The following is a 22,525-nucleotide window of genomic DNA, read 5'->3' as shown; positions in this document are numbered from 1 at the left end:
TCGCATTCCCGGGCACCTAGTGGCATGAGCATAGCATGGAGCCGGGGTCAGCGGGGGACTCAATGGCTTTGAAATGCACAAAAGTCCCTGCTGGGGACTCTTGTGCATTTCAAAACAGGATCGCCACATACAGCCTGGAATCAGTGGGACTTCCCGCTGGCCCTGGGCTGTACGCGGAGTTCCACATTCCTCCTTTGAAATGTACAGGAGCGGTACATTTCAAAGGAGGAATGTGGAAGTGCCTATTGACTGGTCGATGGAAATTCCATCAACTAGTCGACTAGACAATTAACCTCATTTGAACATCCTTAGGCTGTACGTTAACTGATTCAAAGAGTGTGTTGCTGAGCCGGTAAAGACTGAATTAAAATCCAACAAGTTTACTAATTAGTGCAGTAATTTCCAACGAAAAAGTATTAGAAGGTTAAGAAAGAACCAAAGACCAGCTATACCTCCTCTTAGGAATCCAGAAGGCTGCAGTAAAAGTCAAATGCACCCTTACCACAAACAAAGGCAAATCTGATTTGGTTAAAAACAAAGGTAGTCTAAAATTATTAGGAAACTGGACATATCAGGAACTAGGAAAAGAAATGTCATCCTCTTGACATTAGTGTCTGCCACAAACATTTACCACTTAAACAGCAGAATTACCTCTAATAGAGGGATTTGGGATTTCCAGTAGAGCTCATAGATACCCTTTAAACACTGGAAAAGTTCCCCAGCTAAGATTCCAGAAAGCAGATTGACAGGTTAAAAGACTTGAAATTTTTTTTAAAAAATGCACACCACCTGAAATGTCTTAAAGTTTTGGATGCTAGAAAAAGTCATTCTGAAATGAAGGAGAAAGAGTTGCGAATTAGGGCATGTTGACTCTATGTGGCCTTTACCTCCTCCAGTAACAAGGTGGGAAAATCCAGAGAGCTGCTGCAGAAGTCTTAAAGGTACTATTTTTATTTTAGGTTCGTATGCTTGGTACAACAGTAGTAATGTTAATGGAATGTAAGCATGTGCTCCAATAATTGTTTACTGTTTCTAAAATAAACATCAAAGCATGGTAAAGAGATGGCACCATATCTAGTATAAACATACACTCCTTTGAAAATCACTATTGCTTAAAGAAAGTTTGTCCCAATTTTTGTAAAGATTCAAAAATTTCATGTTAATCTTTTATTAAAAGAATAAAGCATTTCAGTAACCTATCCTCGTCCAAAAACCACTCTCCCTTCTTAGCTAGAAAAAAGATAAACACAGAGGGAAAGATTTTAACATTTTTCTCAGAAACAAGTGTGCAAGGAAATCAGTTGCAATTGGTCATATGTAAAATGTAAAAATGTAAGTAGGCATCAGTATACAATTAAGATTTTCTCTTGTTTTTAAACACACTTTTTGATTTGTTCAGCCTTTAGACAATTAAGACTTTTATTGCTGCATATTAAATGGCCAGCTACAACTCTGTATATGGGCTTAATCTTGAATTTACTACTTTTAGAGTTAGTGCTTGGGACCCTATATAGATAGCCCACAACTAAACAGCAATTCAGATTTGGGGAATGAGAAAAATGTTAGCTTTCGTTTGGGAGAAAACAGTTTTTAGTCCTGCTCCACGCAAATAAAATTTTAAAAACGGAACCATTGTTAACAGACTGCTGGTGTTGAAAGGAAAAAGCAGCTTGGATCCACTCGTGCATGTAGGGTCATGGAGATAGAACCCCCTTAACATTTGTCTTCCTTTACCTCATGTTCCTACCACATACACACATTTTATATAACATGAGCTAGTTTGGGATTTAGATAAATAATTCCACTAACCAATCACACCACTTAGGTTGACCCTTAGGTGGTAAGATAATCATGGACAAGATTTGGTGACATTTTAAAAGGGAGGATGGTTCAAAAAAATTGTTCCATGTGCAAAAATACTAAGACTGGCTCCAATTGCTGTTCTATAACTTGTCTGCTTCCCTAGATCCTTCTGAACACTAGGTACTAATTTATTACATTGACAAAATTGATAAATTTTCAGGGCAATTTCCATTGGAACTCTGTATCACACAAGTCAAAAGCTAATGCAATAAAATTTACCCTTGATTCACAATGCAGTTAATTCTTTCCATACACAGCAGTGCTAACAGAAACAAAGGGAAGAGAAGAGGGTATTCAAAACTTCTTAGATTTAGCTTGTTTTTTAAACAGTTTTCTCTTGCAGAAATGTCAGTAGCAGTTAGAAATAAAGCCCTAGTCTTGTGAACCTTGTCTTCTGCTCTACCTATTACCTATCAGCAAGTCCTGATTAGATGTCATTTGAAGAGGAATTATTAAAAAGGCAGAAAATCTGAATTTGGGGATACACTAAGAAATCAAACAAGTAAAGAATTTGTTTCTTGCATCTTCAGATGTTCTCCTGCTCCTTCCTTTAATATAATAAACAGCATTGAGATCTGAAAAAGATAATCCTTTTCCAGAAAATCTTAAAACAGTGTTCTCAATATCAGATTACTACTCATGCCTTTCGTATAGGACTGCTTATTCTATTCTACCATTCACTCTAGAATAAATAATTTACGGGACTACATCTCCCAGCTTTTTCTGTTACTCACTTAAAAAACCACACTCAGTCCCCCACAATGAGCTTTTTTGGAAATACAGTGGTAAAATAATCTAAGCAGGTGTGAACTAGCTCAGTTGCTGTTCTTCTAAGTCTTTATGCCACAGAAAATGAGAATTAAATTAATGTCAATAGCCCTGTCAAGTTAAGGTACAATTTGCATGTCTGCCTTTTCTCTGAGAAAATTGTTAGAAATTAAAGCTTTGCCCGAAATGATTCACAGTATGTGTCAGATACAGATTTTAAAATAAACTGTAGAACATCTGTGTTCTTTAGCCTTTAGAGCTGTCTGTGCCACACTCTCTTAATATTAACATATATTTTAAAGGCTTGTGAAAGAATTTTGGAAGTAGACTCACCCGAACATCAGTAGCATCTCCATGCCGGATAATACTGGCCCATGTAGTTGGCTCACTGTTACTTTCAAAATAATGGAAGACCTTTAAGACTCTTTCCAGGGCCCCTGGGGAACGCTCCATCCCAGTACTGAGGTGGGTCTTTGCACTTGAACTTGGTGTATGATTCAAGTTTGGATCAAGGTAAGCTGCTGCCATCGTTTTGCTAGATGCTAGGTATCTGTCATATTCTGGGAAAAGGGAAAAAAGAAAATAAATAATTCTGATTGAACCCCAGCCTCACACTGATTAATCATACATAAAAATCTTCATGGAAATCCTAAAGAAAGGTCTCAAAAATCCTCTTTAACTCAGATGCTTTTATTTATTTTAATTCGCTGCTACTTATCAAACTGCTACCCAAAGATGTAGCCATTATGTATATTTTCTAAAATGTTATTACAAAAATCCTAGTGTATTATTCAGGAAAATTCTTTGATTCATCACTAAACAAAGTTCTCTCCCTTCAAACTATTCAATACTCACAAAAGTGTCTCCTTCTGCCATTAACAAGCTCATTTCCCCTCAACTTTCTCATATCTATATCAACCCATCCCTTTTAAAAATGTGTGTGAGACCAGACATTTTGTATCTAAATTATAAAGAATTAGCTCATGCTCTAGTTTTATAGTGATTGTAGACCTGTGGGAGGACTGTAATTCCTGCCATAACTGGAACACTACATCCTGACTTGCCCTCCATATAAGCTTTGCACCATTCCATGAAGGTCAGCAATTCAGATTATAAGCAGAAAGGGATACATCCTACAGTTGAGGGCACTGTACAGGTCTTCTAGGGTATGTCTGGACTACATGGCTCCGTTGACAGAGCCAAGTAGATGAGTTTACTAGACATAGGAAAATGAAGTGGCGATTTAAATAATCGCCGCTTCATTTACATCAAAATGGCCACCGCGCTGTGCCAATCAGCTGTTTGGTGGCACAGCAGGGCAGTCTAGACACGCCACGGTCGACAAGGGAAACCTCATGAAATGAGGTTTACCGGAGCAGTTGACAAAGGATTCCCTTGTCGACCGTGGCGCATCCAGACTACCCCTCTGTGCTGCCAAACAGTTGATCCGCACTGTGCGGCAACCATTTTGATGTAAATGAAGCGGCAATAATTTAAATCACTGCTTCATTTTCCTATGTCTAGTAAACTCATCTACATGTAGTATAGACAGGGCTCGACAATCTATGTAATCTGCGAGTAGATTATATCCCGGAAGAGCTGGGTTCGGGCAATCTGCACATGCGCAGAACGATCTGCACATGCGCAGAACGCTGGACAGCGCAGCTGGCGAGCGGGGCTCGCTGCGGCTTGGCGAGCCCTGAGTATAGACATACCCCCAGTTACTAACTTCTCCTGTTCAGACTAGGGCTCTAAATGATCAAAACTATGTGTTAATCATGAGTACTACATTACTGTACGAGGAAAAAATAAGATAGTCAAAACTCAAACCATTTATAATTGTATCGGTAAAAACCAACACCATGTTTTTCATCCAGAAACCAAAGGAAGCCATTACTGACTATGGAGAAAAGATATAATGTGCCTGCTACATGAAATACTGCATGGTAAGTGGCACAGAAGTGCATTTTGTAGTAGCTGAAGTTTCCAAGTGGTTATTAAGCGCAGCGTCACATACAGCACATTAGAGTAATTCTTCCTGGCTGCAAAAGGCAAGGTCCCCTTATGAAAGAAAAGGTTGTGGCTCCTGATGAGTCAACTATGAACAGATGAAGATCAGACATGAAGCCTGAAAACCTTGAAAACCAATTAGAGTAACAAATGATACACATATGTGCTCAATCAAGAAAGCTGATATAATTCCAACCATTTCTTCCTATTTTTCCAACCCCAGACTAAAATAGTTTGTTGAACTGTCTCTCATGCAGACTTGCAAAAGGACAGTTGAGGAAACCATCCTCCAATTCTAACAGTACTCTTTACCTCACCATTAAATACTGATGAACTTTCAGTCCCAGAGAATAAGTAGTAATGATGTGCACCATATCCACTACTGTTTCATACAAAGATGGGATTTAGGGAAATTCATGTGAGCTTTGAAAGCACTCCAGAAAACTCTTCTGAAGGACAAGTGACTAAATTCTGGGCAAATATGCAGGATATTTTACTTGCTTGTCTTCTGGGTATTGCACATATTTTTAAGAAGGTCATTAGTAAAAGAAGGGATAAAAATCAAAAGAAAATATATCCCAGAAGTTGGTGCTAAACTGAAATACCTCAGGAAAACCTATATTCTTAAGTCTACTGGCTAGAAGGAGGTAAAGACAGCTTGGTTCTAGTCTTCACTGACAGACTTTGGTCAAGTAATTTAAGGCCAAATTCTAATACTTTTACTTACTCTGAGCAATCAGGTGTTACTCAGTATAAAAGAATCTGAATCTAGCTCTTTCTTACCTTTGCCCTTCACGTTCACTAAATATTTAATTACTTCACAGTATAATAAGACTATGTTTTGGAGAGCTAGTCAGGATTGACAGACAGTATTCCAAAAATAAGAAAAAGCAGTTTTTAATAAAAATTCAATCATTTTATCATTCACTGTAATTTTGTTTAAAAACCTTCTTCTTTTATGAGGTACCAAATGAGCAATAATTCTGATAGGTTTTAAAACATAGCAACATGTTTCATTTCTTATTATGCATCTATTAACATTTCTATTAAACCAGACCCTTATTTTCAAGAGTTTATAATGTAGCTGTAAGACGTTGCCCTAAACTAAAGCCTGGCACTGTACTGTTGGACATAACACAAAAACAGTTAACTTGTTTATAAAACATTTCCTTGGCTATTTTAAGTTAGAAAGAAAGATAAGATAAGATTATGAGCATTATATGCCTATCTGTACTCATTTACACCCAAAACAGCCTTGGTTTTTAGTACTCCAACAGATCTTTGGTTTACACTGCAGCCCTCTTTGTATTCAACAAAAAAACAACTAAGTTATTAAGGATAAGAAATCATCTGAAGCTCACATGGAGACAGGGGCAGATGACCGTTTTGCGGGGCTCAGGGCAGTATAATCTTGTGGGGCTCCCCTTTGCCACGGCGCATGCGCGGGGCTTTTTGAAGCGCGGGGCCCAGGGCAGCCGCCCTGCTCACCCTGCCGTATATCCGCCCCTGCATGGAGACATATTTCCATAATATTTTATTAATGAACGTCTCCATATTTTAGAATGGGACATCAAGGCTGACACATCTACAATTATGTTAATCATTCTCATATGGATTTGAAGTTGTGTGTCTAAAGTTTATCCTATCCTCTTGTCCAATGTATGTGACATTTTAGGTAAAAGTCCCGTTCTTCAAATTACTGGTTCTTTAGATAGAAACACTAAATACTTCTCAATATCCTACAGATTAGAATAGAGTAGAGAAAGGAGAAGAGTAGATTGTTGAGAAGCAGAGTCCATGGACTGTTGGCATCCAGTAGCCCTGTGTTGTGAATTTTATCAAATTATGTAGAAGATCATGCCAGGTGATTTATCCAACTCTGCTGCAGTGCTCAAAATGCGTACATGGATGGGGGACAGAGTTCCTTCTAAAGATTTTTGGCCATGTGCTGAATAAATTTTGTTACATGCACCACCAGCAGAAACACACACCACCGGTTGTGGGAGCTCTGCTAATCAGCAAAGTTTAATCACTTGATTCTCTCCTGGGTGGCCACCCAATTGCTCAATTTACACGGGAGGGGATGTTACAAGGGTGTGGAGGAAAAGGAGCATGGCTAAATTCTATTATAGCTATCTTCATATTTCCTAGAGTATAATAAAAACAGCAACACAGAAAATCATCATCAGCAAGCATTCTGGTTACGTTTGGAGAGCATTTTCCAGGAGGACATCTTCCAGCATGCCCTAAAAGCAGTAAGACTGAATTAGTTTAGTCCTTTCTGGATACTGTTTCTGTCTCAAAAGACAACACTCACTCCCTCATATGCTCTTCATACTAGTCTTTGAGAACTGCTTATTCCCAGAGTAGTCGGTCATAGTCAGAGTCAGTTCTTGTGAATAATCATAGAGGCCAGACGTGATCAATAAAGCTCAGTGTTATGTATTTCACTATCAAGACTTAGTGCTGATTTAAGGATTTCCCAGCAATGAGGATCAGAGAGTTGAGACAATTTTGAATTGATTTTAAAATGATTAATGCAAATACAGTAGGTATGCTGGTAATTTAAGGGGTTTTCGCTCAGAAAAATATTTTCTTTTCCAACATCCCTATTGATGAATTTGAGACAATTTGATAACAACAACAACAACATACAGAAGAACAGCCATAGTGGGTCAGACCAAAGGTCCATCCAGGTCAGTATCCTATCTTCCGACAGTGGTCAATGCTGAATGCCCTGGAGGGAGGCTATGTCTGCACTGCAGAGCTTTTCCGGGATTCCAGAGGTATCCCGGAAAAGCTCTGCCATGTCCAACGAAGGCTTCTGCTTTTATGGAACAGTTTCAAAAAAAAAGCAGATGCGTTCTTTCGGCATCCCTATATTCCTCATTTTATGAGAAATAAGGGATGTTCCGAAAGAGGAGGTTTTTCCGACATTTGGCCCCGTGTAGATGGGCCAAATGTCGGAAAAGCCTCTTTCGCTTTTATTTAAAAGATACACAAATTGCGCTTTGCCATTTGCATATCTTTTTCCAAAAAAACCCCAACAACCCCTGCAGTGTAGACATAGCTGGAGTGAACACAACAGGTAATCATCACGTGATCCCTCTTCAGTCATCCATTTACAGACAAACAGAGGCTAGGGACACCATTCCTACCCATCCTGGCTAACAGCCATTGATGCACCTAACCACTATGAATTTAATCTAGCGCTTTTTTTGAACCCTCTTTAAGTCCTAGTCTTCACAACACCCTCTGGCAAGGAGTTCCACAGGTTGTGCACTGAGTGAAAAAAAACTTCCTTGTTTGTTTTGAATCTACTACCTATTCATTTCATTTGGTGACCCCTATTTCTTATATTATAAGAACAAGTAAACAACATTTCCTTATTCACTTTTTTCACACCAGTCATGATTTCATAGACCTCTATCAAATCCCCACTTAGTTTCCTCTTTTTTAAGATGAAAAGTCCAAGTCTTTTTAATCTCTCTTCATATGGGACCTGTTCCAAACCCGTAATCATTTTTGTTGGCCTTTTCTGAACCTTTTCCAATACCAATATATCTTTTTTGAGATGAGGCAACCACATATGTACACAGTATTCAAGATATGAGTGTACCATGGTTTTATATAGCGGTCATAATAATTAGAAAATACATAAAACCGGAACCATTTTGGTTTAAAATCTGTTGTTCAAAGAAGGGTAGATGGCACAGAATGTCCTGACTGCATTATTCAATACTATTTCAAACTGTCTTTTTGTCATTCTTCATAATGCAACTGTATGTCAATGCCTGAAAGTCTCAAAAAGAGCTACACAGATTATCATAAAAATTATTTCTATTCTCTGATTCCCACCTTAGGCTGGAAGATGTTCAGATATTAGTTTATGCCACTGCTAAGTCACATTTCAAAAAAAATGACTTAAGACATTTCACTTCAAAATGACATTAATTTCTTCCTTAAAAATCTATTCACCTGCCTCTTCACAGCTACAATCACGATTCAGAATTAATTTCTTTCTGTTGTCCTATTTAAAGTCTTTTACAAAGCCCCATTAGTTACTTTTAGATGACAGATTTGAGTTATTGAGAGGAAACTAAGCTTTTAGATTGTCTATGTTATTAAATATACAGAGACAAATGCAGGCCTTGTAGAAATGTGCTGCAGTTGTACCAAACACCACATTCTAGGTTGTTACATTAAAAACAAGAAAAAAAATATTGACTAGAAATAATGTACTACATATCCTAGAAAACATGGTATTTTCGCTTCCATGAGTAATAATATAAAGTTTTTGCATTCAGTTTTCTCAAGCTTTTGCACTCCTGCTTTTGAGCATGAACATGAAAATGCATGACGCTGCATGTTACAGTTTCAGTCATAATCTTAAGTTTCTCTTACTGAGTAAAGATGTGCGCTGGAGGGGACTAGGGATGTTAAACTGCATTTTGCATTGACTATTCAATGTCAGCGGCGGCGGCGGCGTGGTGGTGTGTGTGTGAGAGAGAGAGAGAGAGAGAGAGAGAGGACAGAGGGCATCACGGGGCGGGGGGGACAACCCCCCAAGAAAGCACACTCTCACCCTGCCTTATGTGATGTGTTCCCCTGTGTTTCTCTGCACCCTTCTGCAGGCTGTCTGTGCCATCAATGACGTCCTGCTCCAGAGAGTCATCCGTCTGCGCGACGTGGAGGCTACGGTGGCCAGCTTCGCTGCCCTGGGGTTCCCCTGGATGCAACCCACATTCCCGTCCGTGCTCCAGAGCATCGAGCAGCCCATTTCATAAACAGAAAGGGGTACTTCTCCATCGTACTCCAGGCCCTCGTGGACCACCGTGGCCACTTCCTGGACATTTATGCGGGCTGGTCCGGCAGGGCACACGACGCCCGCATTCTACGAAACTCCGTCCTGTTTGACATGCTGGAGGCGGGCACTCTCTTTCCCCAGGAGGAATTTACTGTCGGAGACGTGCCAATGCCCACACGTGTTGTAGGGGACACGGCCTACCTCCTGCTGCCCTGGCTAATGCAGCCCTACACGAGGCGGATGGACCACAACCGGGCACGGTTCAACGACCGCCTCAACCTGCCCTGCAACCAAGTTGAGTGCACCTTCGGGCGGCTGAAAGCCTGGTTCCGCTGTTTGCTCACCTGTCTGGAGATGGGTGAGCGGAATGTCCCTGAAGTAGTGGCCGCATGCTGCGTGCTCCACAATCTCATGGAGCGGAAGTGGGAGGCCGTCTTCCCGGCATGGATGGCAGGCAAGGGCCAGGCCTTCGAACAGCCCAGCACAGCTGCCATCCACCAGACGCACCACGATGGGGTGCGCATCCGGGAGGCCCTGACAGATGTTCTCCCAGGCCCCATAGTAGGGTCACCTCTGTCTCCCTTGACATCTTCCTCCCATCCCCAACCCTTCCTTCCTCCCCTCCCCTTACCTCCCAATAATCAACAACACAGGTTTTTTTGGAACACAACATTTCGAACTTTTTATTTACAATGGATGGGGGGATGTAGGGTGGGAGGGGGGAGGAGGCTCTCAACTGGGAAGGGGGAGCTACTGCTAGAAGAGGTGGCCCCTGCGACTGCCTCTGCGGGGGTGGACCTGGACATGGGAGTCAGGCCATGTTGGGGCAGGCAGCACGGGGAGGTGGCCAGGAGGGGCAGGAGGAGGAGGGGGCATTGTGGGAGCAGGAGGAGGAGGGGACATGGGCATTGCTATGGGAGGGATGGCGGGTGCATGGGGCAATGCCATGCCGTAATATACGGCATGGCCAATGTGCATGGTGAGGGCAGTGATGACATCTGCCATGCAGACACACTGGGCCTGGAAGGGGCCCCAGGCCTGCTGGCACCACTCCAGGTCCGCCTCCACCCGCCAGGTGATGGCCGCCGAAGCAGTTGGTCCTGCTGCCGGACCCGCTGGCTTGGGTGGTTGGGGGTGCTGCCGCTGCCTCAGGGCTGGAGCGTCCCCCACTCCTGCTCAGTCCCGCTGCAGGGAACAGAGAAAAGGATGGGTCAGTCAGGAAGCCCGGCCACCGTCCCAGCACCCCATGCCCTCCACCCCTGAGCCCAAGTGACACCACAGTAGTGTGGCTTGGGTCCACTCGGTTCCTCCTCCCCCCCTCATGTTGTATGTTTGCATACAGGACCGCCCCTGGAGTAGAGTCCTCCTCCATGCATTGTAACCACCGATCTGTGTCCTGGCCCTTTGGGGGGGTGGGAGGGGGTGTGTCTTGTGTTAACCTGTGGAACCCCCTGCCAGGGGAGGCTGGGAGGCTTTGGGCTAATCAGTGGTGTTTGACAGGGAGAAAGATGAATCCCCACACAGTGCCTGGGAGCACATGTGGCAGACATGGTCTGGGTGCTCAGATCCCCATCACGTGGGATGTCTCCTGAATGGAACCAGGAGAGTGACTGGGCAGTGTACCAACCTTGGAGCAAAACTAAAGTGACCCTAGGGCAGGCCCGAGCGCTTGCCCCCTCCCTCTCCCGCTAGCCCTCACATACGGTAGCCCAGGGACGTGTGGCCGCAGTGGGGACTTCCCCTGGGGGGCCAGCCAAGGTACCGGGAGCAGACGAGGGACTCAATGGGGGCCACGCTCACAGGGCTGACGCTGAGGTTTTCCCAGCAGCAGCTGGCTGTGCCTCACAGCGAGGCATGGAACAGTGCCGTTCTGTATGCTGCACCCTTGCGGAGCTATGGGCTGTGGCCTGAGCCCCTGGGGCCCTGGCTGGTTCCAGCCGGCATCCACCCTTCTCCCCTGGTCCAGACATGAGTGAGCTCTGGAGCTGCCTGCCATGGCCACGTGCCACTCAGTCACCAGGCTGCACGTGCTGCATACTGCTAATGATACACAGCGTGCAGCTTACGTTGCCTAAGTGACACTTCCTCCCCCTACTGCCCCTCCAGGTGCCTGGCTCCCCCCCGCCCTTGTGAGTGCAAAGTGCAACACTCACCACTGGATCCTGCCCTGGCCTCCGAGGATGCACGGGAGACGTCAGGGCTGCCGGAGATGACCTCAAGTTGCAGGTCACGTTGCTGCCCTGGTCCTCCTCCTCATCTGACCCGCTGGCTGGCTCATCTTCCTCCCACGCCTCTCTGGGCCTGGTGATGGAGGGGCATCTGCTCATGTCCACGGGTACAGATGGTCCGTGGGGTGCTGCCTGGCCCAGGATGCGGTGGAGCCGCTGGTAGTGGCGGCAGCTGTCAGCTCCTGTCCCCTGGCTCTCGCTGGCCCAGACATAGCCCAGGCGCAACTCTCTTACCTTAGACCAGACCTGCTCGAGGGTCTGGGCTGGATGTCTCTGGTGTGAGAGTGCCAGGACCATGCGGCGGAAGATATCCGCATTGGGGAAACGGGTGCCCTGGGTGTCATGCAGGGCCTCCTCTTCCGCCCACAGGTCCAGGAGGACCTCGAGCTCCCCTGGGGACCAGGATGGGGCTCTCCGTTTCCTGCCCCTTGGGGCCTCCTGCGCTGGGGGTGTGGGTGGCTCCCCCCCCCCCCCGGAGCGGCCATCCTGGGCTGGTGGGCTGGTAGCTGTTGGGGAAGGCAGCAGAGCCACGTGGCAGAGCTCTGGCAGAGGCGGCAGAAGGGCTTCTGCCTCGTGGTCTCTGCAGGCTGCGTCTGCCTTTAAGGGGGCTCGGGATACCAGGAGCTGCCTGCAGGTACGGAGCGTCCAAGCGGCTACTAAGGCTTTTTTCTGTTTAGACTGCTTTTGTGCAAAATGTCTTGGCTGCCTGTCTACAGTGGCCTCTTGCACAAGAACACTTGCGCAAGAGGGCTTATTCCTGAGCGGGAGCATCATAGTTCTTGCGCAAGAAGCACTGATTTCGTACATTAGAACGTCAGTGTTCTTGCGCAAGAACTCCCCGCCAGTGTAGACAGGCAGCGAGTTTGCTTTTGTGCAAAATCTTGCCATTGTAGACACAGCCTGGGGTTAAGAGCGAGACACCAGAAACAAAGGGGATCAACTAGGTGCTAACTACTCTAAAAGACTTGCAGATTCCGCTGGGACTGCACTTCTGAACAAGCAAGAAGGGAGCTCCAACAACCATCACAGGCTGTAAGAAGGGACTGAGGGGGTGGAGGGCCAGCAGGCATATATATGTACTGATATAGGAGCCCCCTGGAGTGGCGCCACTAAGTGGAATGGAGATGAGCAAGCACTTGAAGTTGTATTTACTAGTTTATGGTTTATGGCGAGCCAGACTGATCACGGACGGAGGAGCGGGGGTCAACTGGGCCGGAACAATGCTTTAGTTTTTGACAGGACATGTTCGCTTTTAAAGTTTTTTTAATAATTTTTTTTAAAATTAGAATTAGTGGGTTTTGCATTATTACATTTTTTATGGATGGTTGTTATTTTTATGATCCTCCTCCCCTCACCCCCCTCCTCCCCCACTTTTTTGTTTTGTTTTGCCATGCTGTAGTTAGGAGGATTTACTGCTATGGGGTCCTCACAGGTCTCTGGCTCCGTAGATGATGATAACCAGAATGCTTCTTGCATGTGTTCTCAATGATGTGGGCCCAATGACCACAGCAGACTCTGAGAGGGCCCCCCAAAACCACAAACCAGATAAGGATTGAAAGTGGTGGGCCAGGTTTATTGTTAAGCCAAGTATAGTAATAGCTGTCAGTAGACTCTACTGAATCACTACACAAATGTACTTACAACAATGGCCTCAGCTCAACCAGTTGGAAACTCCCATAGCCCCTGCCCACTGGCTGGACAGAGACCATCCCTCCAAGATACCACCCTTATACACAGGTACAAACAACTTACACATCACTGATAATGTGTCAGGCTGCCACCCTTTGATGCTTCTAAGATATCACTCTGTATCTCATGATTTGATTAGATCATCTATATCCACCATGCTGTCATTTTACACCCTTTCCTGAACCTGGGTCTGTATCTGTGGGGAGTAGGGTTGCCAGGTGTCCGGTATTCTAGGATAGTCCAGTATTTGCACTGTTTGTCCAGTTAAAAAAAAAAAAAAAAAACCAGCGAATACTACACATATGCAATGTCCAGCGGCTGACTCAGGGAAGCCCGGGGCAGAGCAGCTCTGCCTCAGGCTTCCTGGAGTCAGCTCTTGGTCAATTTCAGCAGCGGCTGACTTGGGGACGCCTGGGGCAGAGAAGCTGAGGTGCTGCTGGGTTGGTCCAGTAGTGCTGAGGAGTGGCGCTGCGGGATCAACCCAGCAGCACCCCAGCTGCTCTGCCCCAGGCGTCCCCAAGAGCAGCTGGGGTGCTGCCTGGTTGGTCTCGCTGCGCCAAGGGTCGGCGTTACCCTGACCAACCCGGCAGCACTCCAGCTGCTCTGCCCCAGGCGTCTCCGATTCAGCCGCTGCTGGTCAGTTTCAGCAGCGGCTGAATCAGGGACGCTTGGGGCAGAGCCGGACTATCGGAAGGGGGGCTATGAGGGGACTGGGGTGGCACCCCCCCCCCCAGACCCCTCATAGCTCCCCCTTCCGATAGTCTGGCATATCTGATAATCCAGCACCCCCTGGGTCCCAAAGGTGCCGGATTATCGGAAGTTTACTGTACTTACATTTTAATGGGGATATACCGGAATTTTCTGGAGCTTTTATATCTGTCCTTGGTTTTTCCCTAGAAATCTGGTCTTTACGCTTTTTTTTATACTTTCCTCTTCACAAATACAACATTGATTTCTTTGTTACAGAGAAGCAATATGCACATTTGAACAAGGACATCACATTACAATTAAAAAAACAATTATTATACCCTTTCACTTATCTCACAATAATAATTTTAAAACTTAAAACAAAATTATAAGATTCTATCCCTGCCTTGGAATAAACTTTAGACATAATATTCTGGCTGGCTAGACACCCATGCTTGCCACGCTGCTCAGGAGTTGGGCTGGCTCCTTCCCGCAAGGCTGTGCTGTCCATGTTTCTCAGCCAGAGCTTGGAGGCTGGCCAGAAGGGTCTGATGGCCTGGATGTGGCTCCCCTCTGATCTAGACCATCCCTGACCATTGTTTGTCAATGGAGATTTTACAACCTCCCTAGGAATTTGATTTCAGTGCTTAACATCCCTAACAGCTGGGAAATTTTTCCTAAAACCCAGCCCAAACTGCCCTTGCTGCAATTTTAGCCAATTTGCTTTTTGTCCTATCCTCAGGGGTTAAAAAGAACAATTATTCTCCCTCCTCCTTATAAGAACCTTTTGCATAGTTGAAAACTGTTATGTCCCTACCATTCTTCAGTGAGCTTTTGGAAAAGAAACATAGCAATGCTAATAGCCAGTGGATTTAAAAAAAATGAGATGTCTGTACTACAGTCAGGCACAATAGCAGCTTTCATTCATATATCTATCAAGAAATGCAGCACCTTCCCATCACTACCACACCAAAAAAGTTCGCTTGCATTTTATATTTTCTTTTAAACCATTAAATTAAACTTCACTTGAATGACTCTCTGAAAGATTCACTGCATGGCATTTTTAAATGAACTAAAGAATAGCACTGTTAATCAAAATTCAGCTGCCCATTATGTTCAGAGAATATTGCCTAAATACAGATTGTACCTTTGAACTCATTGTACCTGCCAATGATTCAGACAAAAGGTTATCTTTACTTTTTCAGTTAAATATTTTGCAAATTTTAATCAGCAGACTTGTTAAGATAATACAAATAATTAATCAAAATATCAATACAAGTTACCTACGAAAACTGCATGATAAAAATTTCTACATTTCCTTCATGTGAATACTTTGGGCGATTTAATATTCAGGAGGACTATGAGACAGCTATTCAGAGTAGGCTGCTATGAAGCCCCATCATCACTACACCATGCACGTTAATCATGCATTTGTCCTAAATTTAATAAGTCCATCGTGGCAAAAATCAATTTATAAGTTTGTACAATCTTTAAACTAATTTAAATCTTTATTAAGCCAGACAGATTTGTCACAAGGCCCCCTTTGCTTTATGAAAATTGGCTTATAAATATGAATATGTATAACTCAATGACACTTTAGACTCATACCTCATGTAACATATCAATTTTAATGTTACAGTCTGCTGAATGTAAACATTCTATTTTTATGCATTTATCATTCTTGTATGTTAGAAATATGAAGTGTGGATCTGTTTATAGTTCTGAATGTGCTAAATAGGGACCTTTACTAATGCTCCGGATCTTAATGACGCATTACTTAAACCAACAACCTGTGAATGGTAGTGTTTGTCCTATAAGTCCAAACTGCAGTTGGTCCTAGAAAGATATGTGACCATGCCATCTTGAACCTTGGTATTTTTCTACTGGGATGGGGAGTGTGGAACAAAGGATTCCAGCTTTGGGGGAACGTCTATTTAAGCAATGGGAAGCCATCAGTCCTTTGTCTTCAGCTGGCCTTTGAAACTGTCTGTCCCACCCTAAAATGATACCTGGTAACAAAAACTCTGAAAAAGCTGTAGACCCAGGCCAGAGTAAAGGTCAACTCTGACTTGAAACTTTTTATCTAAGATAAGAACAATTGTTTAATAACTTATTTTCATCTGACTGTTTTCACTTGTAACCACTTAAATCCAGCTTTTTATACTTAATAAAACCCTTTTGTTTATTATCATACCCATGTAAATAATTGTTATGGGGGGGAGCGGTGTCAGGAGCAACCAGTGTGCATCTCTCTCTTTTATCGATAAAGAGGGCAGACTTTATGAGCTTTCTCGGTGTAAAACTTTTACACAGGGCAAAATGGATTTGTTCAAGGTTTTGGTCCCTTTTGGGGGTTGGTTTCCTAGGTGCTGACCCCTTATAGCTGAGCCCTCCTGGAGCTGAATTAGTTCAGTGTCTGTGGTGCTCTGCAGGGGGGACGGTAACCCCAACTCTGTGCCTTGTCTGGGGGAGGCGAGAGGATCTGGCCCAGCAAGACAGGGTGGTGGCAAGCCCCAGAGAGCAAGAAGGCAGACGTCAGTGGCATGATCAGCACACAGGGGCCAACCCCAAGAGGATTTCTGTGATCTAACCTATCATAACATTTGTTTACATATTTTGTTGCTGAGCCACACTGCTTCAATGGCTTGTACGCCACTTTTACTAAGTGTTACCAAAGGATTACCTATTTATTATTCACTGAATATGTGTATTGAGCATTGTATTTTGGGACAAAAACAGGTATTTGGAAATTAATATTTAAATAGTGTTGACAAAACTGGCCAAAAGGTTTTGTACTTTGGATTAACATCTCAATATATTTACTAACAATTGTACGTAAAGAAATAAGTGTTAAATATCTCCTGACTCTCAAAATGTCCCCATCCTTGATATAACAATCCCACAGGACTAACTACTGACATTTCTTTAAACTTTAGTTTAACCCAGTTTTACTGACATCTTATTTCTTGCTCTACACTATTCAGCAACTCTCTCTGGAGTTGGCACCAATTTCCATTCTAAATACCATTCTATGGAGATGCACCAATGATTTTAGTAATCCACTGTGCAGGGAACATTAGGGAACCACTGTCAATTAACTTTAACTAGCACAAGATACTCGGTTAGAAGTGGATTTCATTTTCCTCTGAGAAAAAAACTAATTTTGAAGAACCTGAATGGTTAATTCTCACTATTGGTTTGCTTTCATATCTCTAAGGAGCCTAGGTAACGAGCTTTTCTCATAGTCTCCTTGAAATTGTATTTTAAAGAACAAATTCTTAACCCAGTCATATGAATCATCTTTTAATAAAACTATGACGTATCTGATACGCTGCTGCTTCAACACACACTGTCTGGCAATAGTTAGGCTACTAGCAAGCTGCGACTTGCATTTTCCTGCTAAACTCTGTATTATCTGTTCCTTCATCTTCCAACCCACTCTCATCCTGTGTATTTTGTCTAGCTGTCACATCCTGTCCGACACCTAGACTGTAAATTCTCTGCACCGGGGACTGTCTTTTTATCTGTCTGCATAGCAGCTAGAACTAGGAGGCCCTGAACCTTCATTGTATAAAACACAAGTAATAACAATCACATTTTTGCATCTCTTATTAGTTGTTTACTTTTAGGTTTTGTCTACATTGTGCTCTCTTGTGCAAGAACATATGGAAATGAGGCGTGGTGATTAATATTGCTGCACCTCATTTGCATACTTAATGAGCTGCCATTTTGCACAAGGGGCTTTTGCGCAAGAAGGAGCAGTTTGCACTGCTCCTTCTTGTGTAAAACCCCCCTCTTGCGCAAGAGCCATTCTGCCGCTTATTTTCAGGAAAAAAAACCAGGTACCATGAAGATGCATTCCAATAAGTTTGGATCTCTTTTACATTTAACCTTAACTCTGACTTTTCTAGATTTATCAGACTTGGTTCTGGGATAACGTGCTTTCAACTTTAACTTGGTCACAACAAGGCTACCGGAAAGGGCATTTATGAACACTGTTTTCTCCGACACCTGACTCCTACAGATCCAGAGTTTCACTGACTACTCCATTAAGTGGAGCATCAATAGTGTCCGATGATTTGCGAGTCCTCAATGAGAATGAGAGATGGATGCTCAATATGGCAGACATGACTCTTACCCGAGCACAAGAAGCATTTTCTAGGTCCATTTGTTAGTGAGATTATCCTGTTACAGGAAGGGTGTGAGACAGAAGTAGTTGAGCTATTGTGTACACAAGGGTATGTACTGGTGGAGGTATGTATAATAATCTGAAAAAAAGGAATTAGTCCAGATGGGTGAAGAATAGTTGGGGTACTTTCCCACAGCAAGTGGTAAGAGACAGAATGGCCATGGAACGCCATGGCTGGGGGCTAGGAGAGCAGCCCTATGGGAGTGCACCAACCCCTATCGCCACTGGGCTGCCCTCCCAACTCCATTTGCCAGCTGTGGGGTTCCATGGCCACCCTGTCTCTTTTCTCTGAGAACACACCTAAAGTCTCCACTCTTTCCCTTCCCTCCCTCAACTTGAATGCCATAAATGAACTATTTGTGTCACTCCAGTAGCTCTGGGCAAGCAGAGGGAGCAGCTGCTGAGTCCCTGACTTTTCCCAAAGGAGTGCTCTAGCCTGGGAACTCACACACATGCATACTTGACCACAGATGTTGCTGGACAAGAAGTCCAACATGTATTACCTTGAAATGTGTGTGTCATGTGTGTGATTGTGGGGGAGGGGGCAGGTGGCTTCCAGGGATCTGGTGTGCATAGGGGGCTGGCTTTTAAGCCAGCTCACCACACACACCAGATCCCACCTGCCCCTCACCCCCCGTGCTGCTGCCTGTGATACAGAGGCAGCAGTGCTGGATGCGGGAGGGAGCAGATGGCTCTATAGGAACTGGTGAGTGGGGGGAGTCAGCTTAAAAGCTCAGGCTCATCAGTTAACTGTGTACACGGCTATACTTTCACATCCCTAGATAGTGCCCCCACCCTAACTGGAGCACATTGTGCTATTCACTATAGTATATGAAAAATAACTATGGTGTCTGTCCTGAAGAATTTAAAATTTGCATTCTCTCTCTCAAAAGGGTTTTCAAGAAGCTAAAGCTGCCACATTAAGCCTACTATTTTTTTCTATTTAATTCTCTCCACACAAACAAAAACTAATTCTCCTTCCAAGCCATAATGACAAAACATGTAATTGTGCACTACTATCTATCCATTTGCAGAGGCAGCAGGTGATCAATGAAAAAGCCTTGATCTATGCAAAGCAGCTCCACAAACTATTATACCTCATTTCTCCCCACACCTGCTTATCCCCATTTCCTTTTAACCCCTTTTAGAAAGTGCAGAAGCAAACAATATTCTGTTTTTATTCCCCTTGAAATGTAAAATCCCGCTTTCGATGAAAACCACCCTTGGAACTTTATATCAGAGATTACTTCAACAAAGCCCAACAATACAAGAGCAACGCATGTATTTTAGTAAACAACCAGAATTTTAGCAGCTTCAAATCAGTACTTGTTAAATGATGTTAATCTATTGTTAGCTAGAAAAAAATCATACTGTTAAAGAGAATACGGACATGGAGAATTTCTCTTAATATGCTGAATATTTCATGAACTCAGTTTTAATGATCAGAGGGGTAGCCGTGTTACTCTGAATCTGCAAAAGCGGCGAGGAGTCCAGTTTTAATGATGGGTTAATGTGACTATTTTCTATGCCCAAGAGTAAAACAAACTGCAGGGCTGAAGCATAACACTCATACTAGTTTTCTCCAAAACCAAATCACATTTCTTAGATTCGTATTTCACAGCTTTAACCTGTTTTCAGTCTTACATAATGTCTTTCAATCCTGCATACAATTAGGAGATGACATCCTGGAAAAAAACCAACCCAACTTTCTTGAACCTCCTGTTCTATCATTCAAACAACTTGCCAACGTCACTCAGCTCATCAGAAAAGATGAAAGGACCATACACACCAGGCCACAACATCTCCAAGTGGCACCAGACCCAGCCAAAATAACAGTTGCAAAATCTGTACAAAAATAAGCAACTACTACAATAAGCAACATGCTCCACAACACACATTTAAAGATCTGTGGGTCTCGTGCATGCCTATCACAAAATGGGGTTTACTTCTTCCAGTGTACTAAACATCCCAGTAACTAGGGTTACCAGGTGTCCGGTTTTGAACCACAGTCCAGTATTTGAGTGTTCTGTTCGGGAAACAAACTGAGAAAACATAAATGGGAAAATATAAATGTCTGGTATTTTCTAAATAAGATGTAATGTTGATCGTGATGTAACGTCAAGTGTGTCCGGTATTTTTGTTGAAACCATCTGGCAACCCTACCAGTAACAACCAGATGCACAAAACCAGACACTCAATACACTCCTGACCTTATGCAGAAAAATGACAGAAGACAAAAAAAAACCATATTCATGAACATGAAAATATTTTTCTCAAAGCGAGCCCTCTACATATGATCTCTTAGTCCTCATATTCAAAGGAAACCAGCAAACCACTTTCAAAAGCCAAGTCTTGGAGCTTAAATTCATAACTTTGCTAGGTATTAAAAACTATGAACTAATTAGCGACACTGGATTACAAAAATCTATAGCCCACTTTACACCATGTGATAAGGTGTCCACACAGGACTAGAAGGTTCTCCTACCAGCCACTAGGGACAGGGCACAGGCTAGGTAAAGGACACCAGAATGCCTGGGATGATTTGTTCTGGAAAGGCTTTGTTACAGTTCACTGATCTACAAATACACCAGAGAGTTTTTTATGTTTGCAGTGGAGACTGAACAAAACAAGCAGTTTGCAGAGTGCTGCTTCCTGGTCACAGGAGACAGCGGGATTTTTGTAAATCTCAGGGACAAAGCCACTAAAACTGTGAATTTTAGTAAGAGTACCAGGAATGACCATCAATCCTAACAAACAGTAAAGAAGCTAGCAGCTTTACAAATTTACCAGACAAGTGATCGATGCAGGGAATGGATTACGTCAGCGGTGCTCTACCTTTTTAAATTCGCAACCCCCAGGGCTGGGAACATTTCTGTTGAGGAAAAAAAAAAAAAAGGGCCAGGAACGTTTTGTTGCGGGCCCTTTAATTTAAAGCGCTGATCCGGATCCCTGCCACACCCCCTTCTCCCGCCATGTGTACGTTAAAATGGCAGCCGGCCCGCATCAAAGCACTGCACCCCCCCCCCCCCCGCAGGAAGACAGCCGACCCACGGGTTGCGCACCATCGGATTATGTGACTCAGCAGCAAGCACTGGAAAACCAGAGAATAGAACCACACCTTGGTCAACTAGCTAGTATGGATCATGCTTACTGGTTAATCAGTTAAACATTCACATCCCTACGACTGACCATGTCAGAAAAGTACTATGTAACTGATTTTGTATTGGGATATAAAAAGGAGTTTCAGAGAGATTGTCTCTGTCTGGTCTACGTGCAAATAGAAAGTCCCAGCATTCACTGAGCTAGTCCACTGTCATGGGCATACTTGTGTTTATATACCTGTAGCCACTGAGCCAGGGCATTAACACCATGCTTCATTAATAATAAACCCGGTCAAGTGCCTTCATTACTAAACCAGGTCTGATAGGCAATTTGAATAAGGTCTGCTGTATCAGCTGTCTACAGAGTTGTGACAGCAAACATCAGGTACACATACATGCACCCAATGACTAACTACAACCAAAATGGCTACAAAACAATGCATATATTAAATTAGTTTGCTTTAGCTCCTAGTATTAAACTGATGTATAGTCAACTTTTCTTAGCCAAAAATTCAAATAAACCGACCATGCCATCTCTGGAAGCACTCTGATTCCTGTTTTATTTTTAATCACTTTATAGTGCAGTCAATTATTGTTAGAGGAAGCATAGAAATTCCAGGCTTCAATATGGGCTATGGAAAGATTTTGACTTCATGTCAATGAAAGGAAAAGAAACAAAAGGCATACAAGATGTGATCTTAGATAAACTGCGTTTAATTACATTCTTATTTACATGGTAATAATTCTGCTGAGTTGGGGTAAGAAATTATCTTCTAATGCAGTGGTCTCCAACCTTTTTAAGCACAAGATCACTTTTTGAATTTAAGTGCAATCCAAGATCTACCTCAAATATAAATACTCTTGCCCTTTCTCCAAAGCCCTGCTCCTGCTCAGTCCATCCTCCCTCTCTTGCCCATCCTCATTCACTTTCATCAGGCTGGGACAGAGGGTGGGGGTGCAGGCTCTGGTCTTGGATTAAGGGATCTGGAGTGTGAGAGGGGCTCTGAGTTGCTCTTGAAGCCGGCAGTTGGGATGCAGGGGTGCTCAGAGCTAGGGTAGGATTTTGAGATGTGGGCTCCAGCTGGGTACTGCTTACCTCAGGTGGCTCCTAGGTGGTGGTACGGTGGGGCTAAGGCAGGCTCACCCCTGCCCTGGCCCTGCACCACTCCCAAAAGCAGCCAGC

General features: G+C 43.6%; 1 protein-coding gene across 13 annotated transcripts in view; it reads right to left on the bottom strand.

Moving 5' to 3' along the window:
• Nucleotides 1-22,525, bottom strand: part of PTK2 (protein tyrosine kinase 2) — a 327,060-nt gene that overhangs the window by 190,301 nt on the left and 114,234 nt on the right. For all 13 annotated transcript variants that reach the window (XM_075920047.2, XM_089776148.1, XM_075920050.2 and 10 more), the window contains one exon: nt 2,965-3,191. In XM_075920047.2, coding sequence (XP_075776162.1) covers nt 2,965-3,191 — 227 coding nt within the window. The remainder of the gene's footprint in view (nt 1-2,964; nt 3,192-22,525) is intronic.

The sequence above is a fragment of the Pelodiscus sinensis genome, chromosome 2, assembly GCF_052426305.1.
Source record: "Pelodiscus sinensis isolate ZL-2025 chromosome 2, ASM5242630v1, whole genome shotgun sequence".
In the NCBI taxonomy this organism is placed as follows: Eukaryota; Metazoa; Chordata; order Testudines; family Trionychidae; genus Pelodiscus; species Pelodiscus sinensis.
Note: the sequence above shows the minus strand (reverse complement) of the source record. Positions and strands in the feature narration are given on the sequence as shown.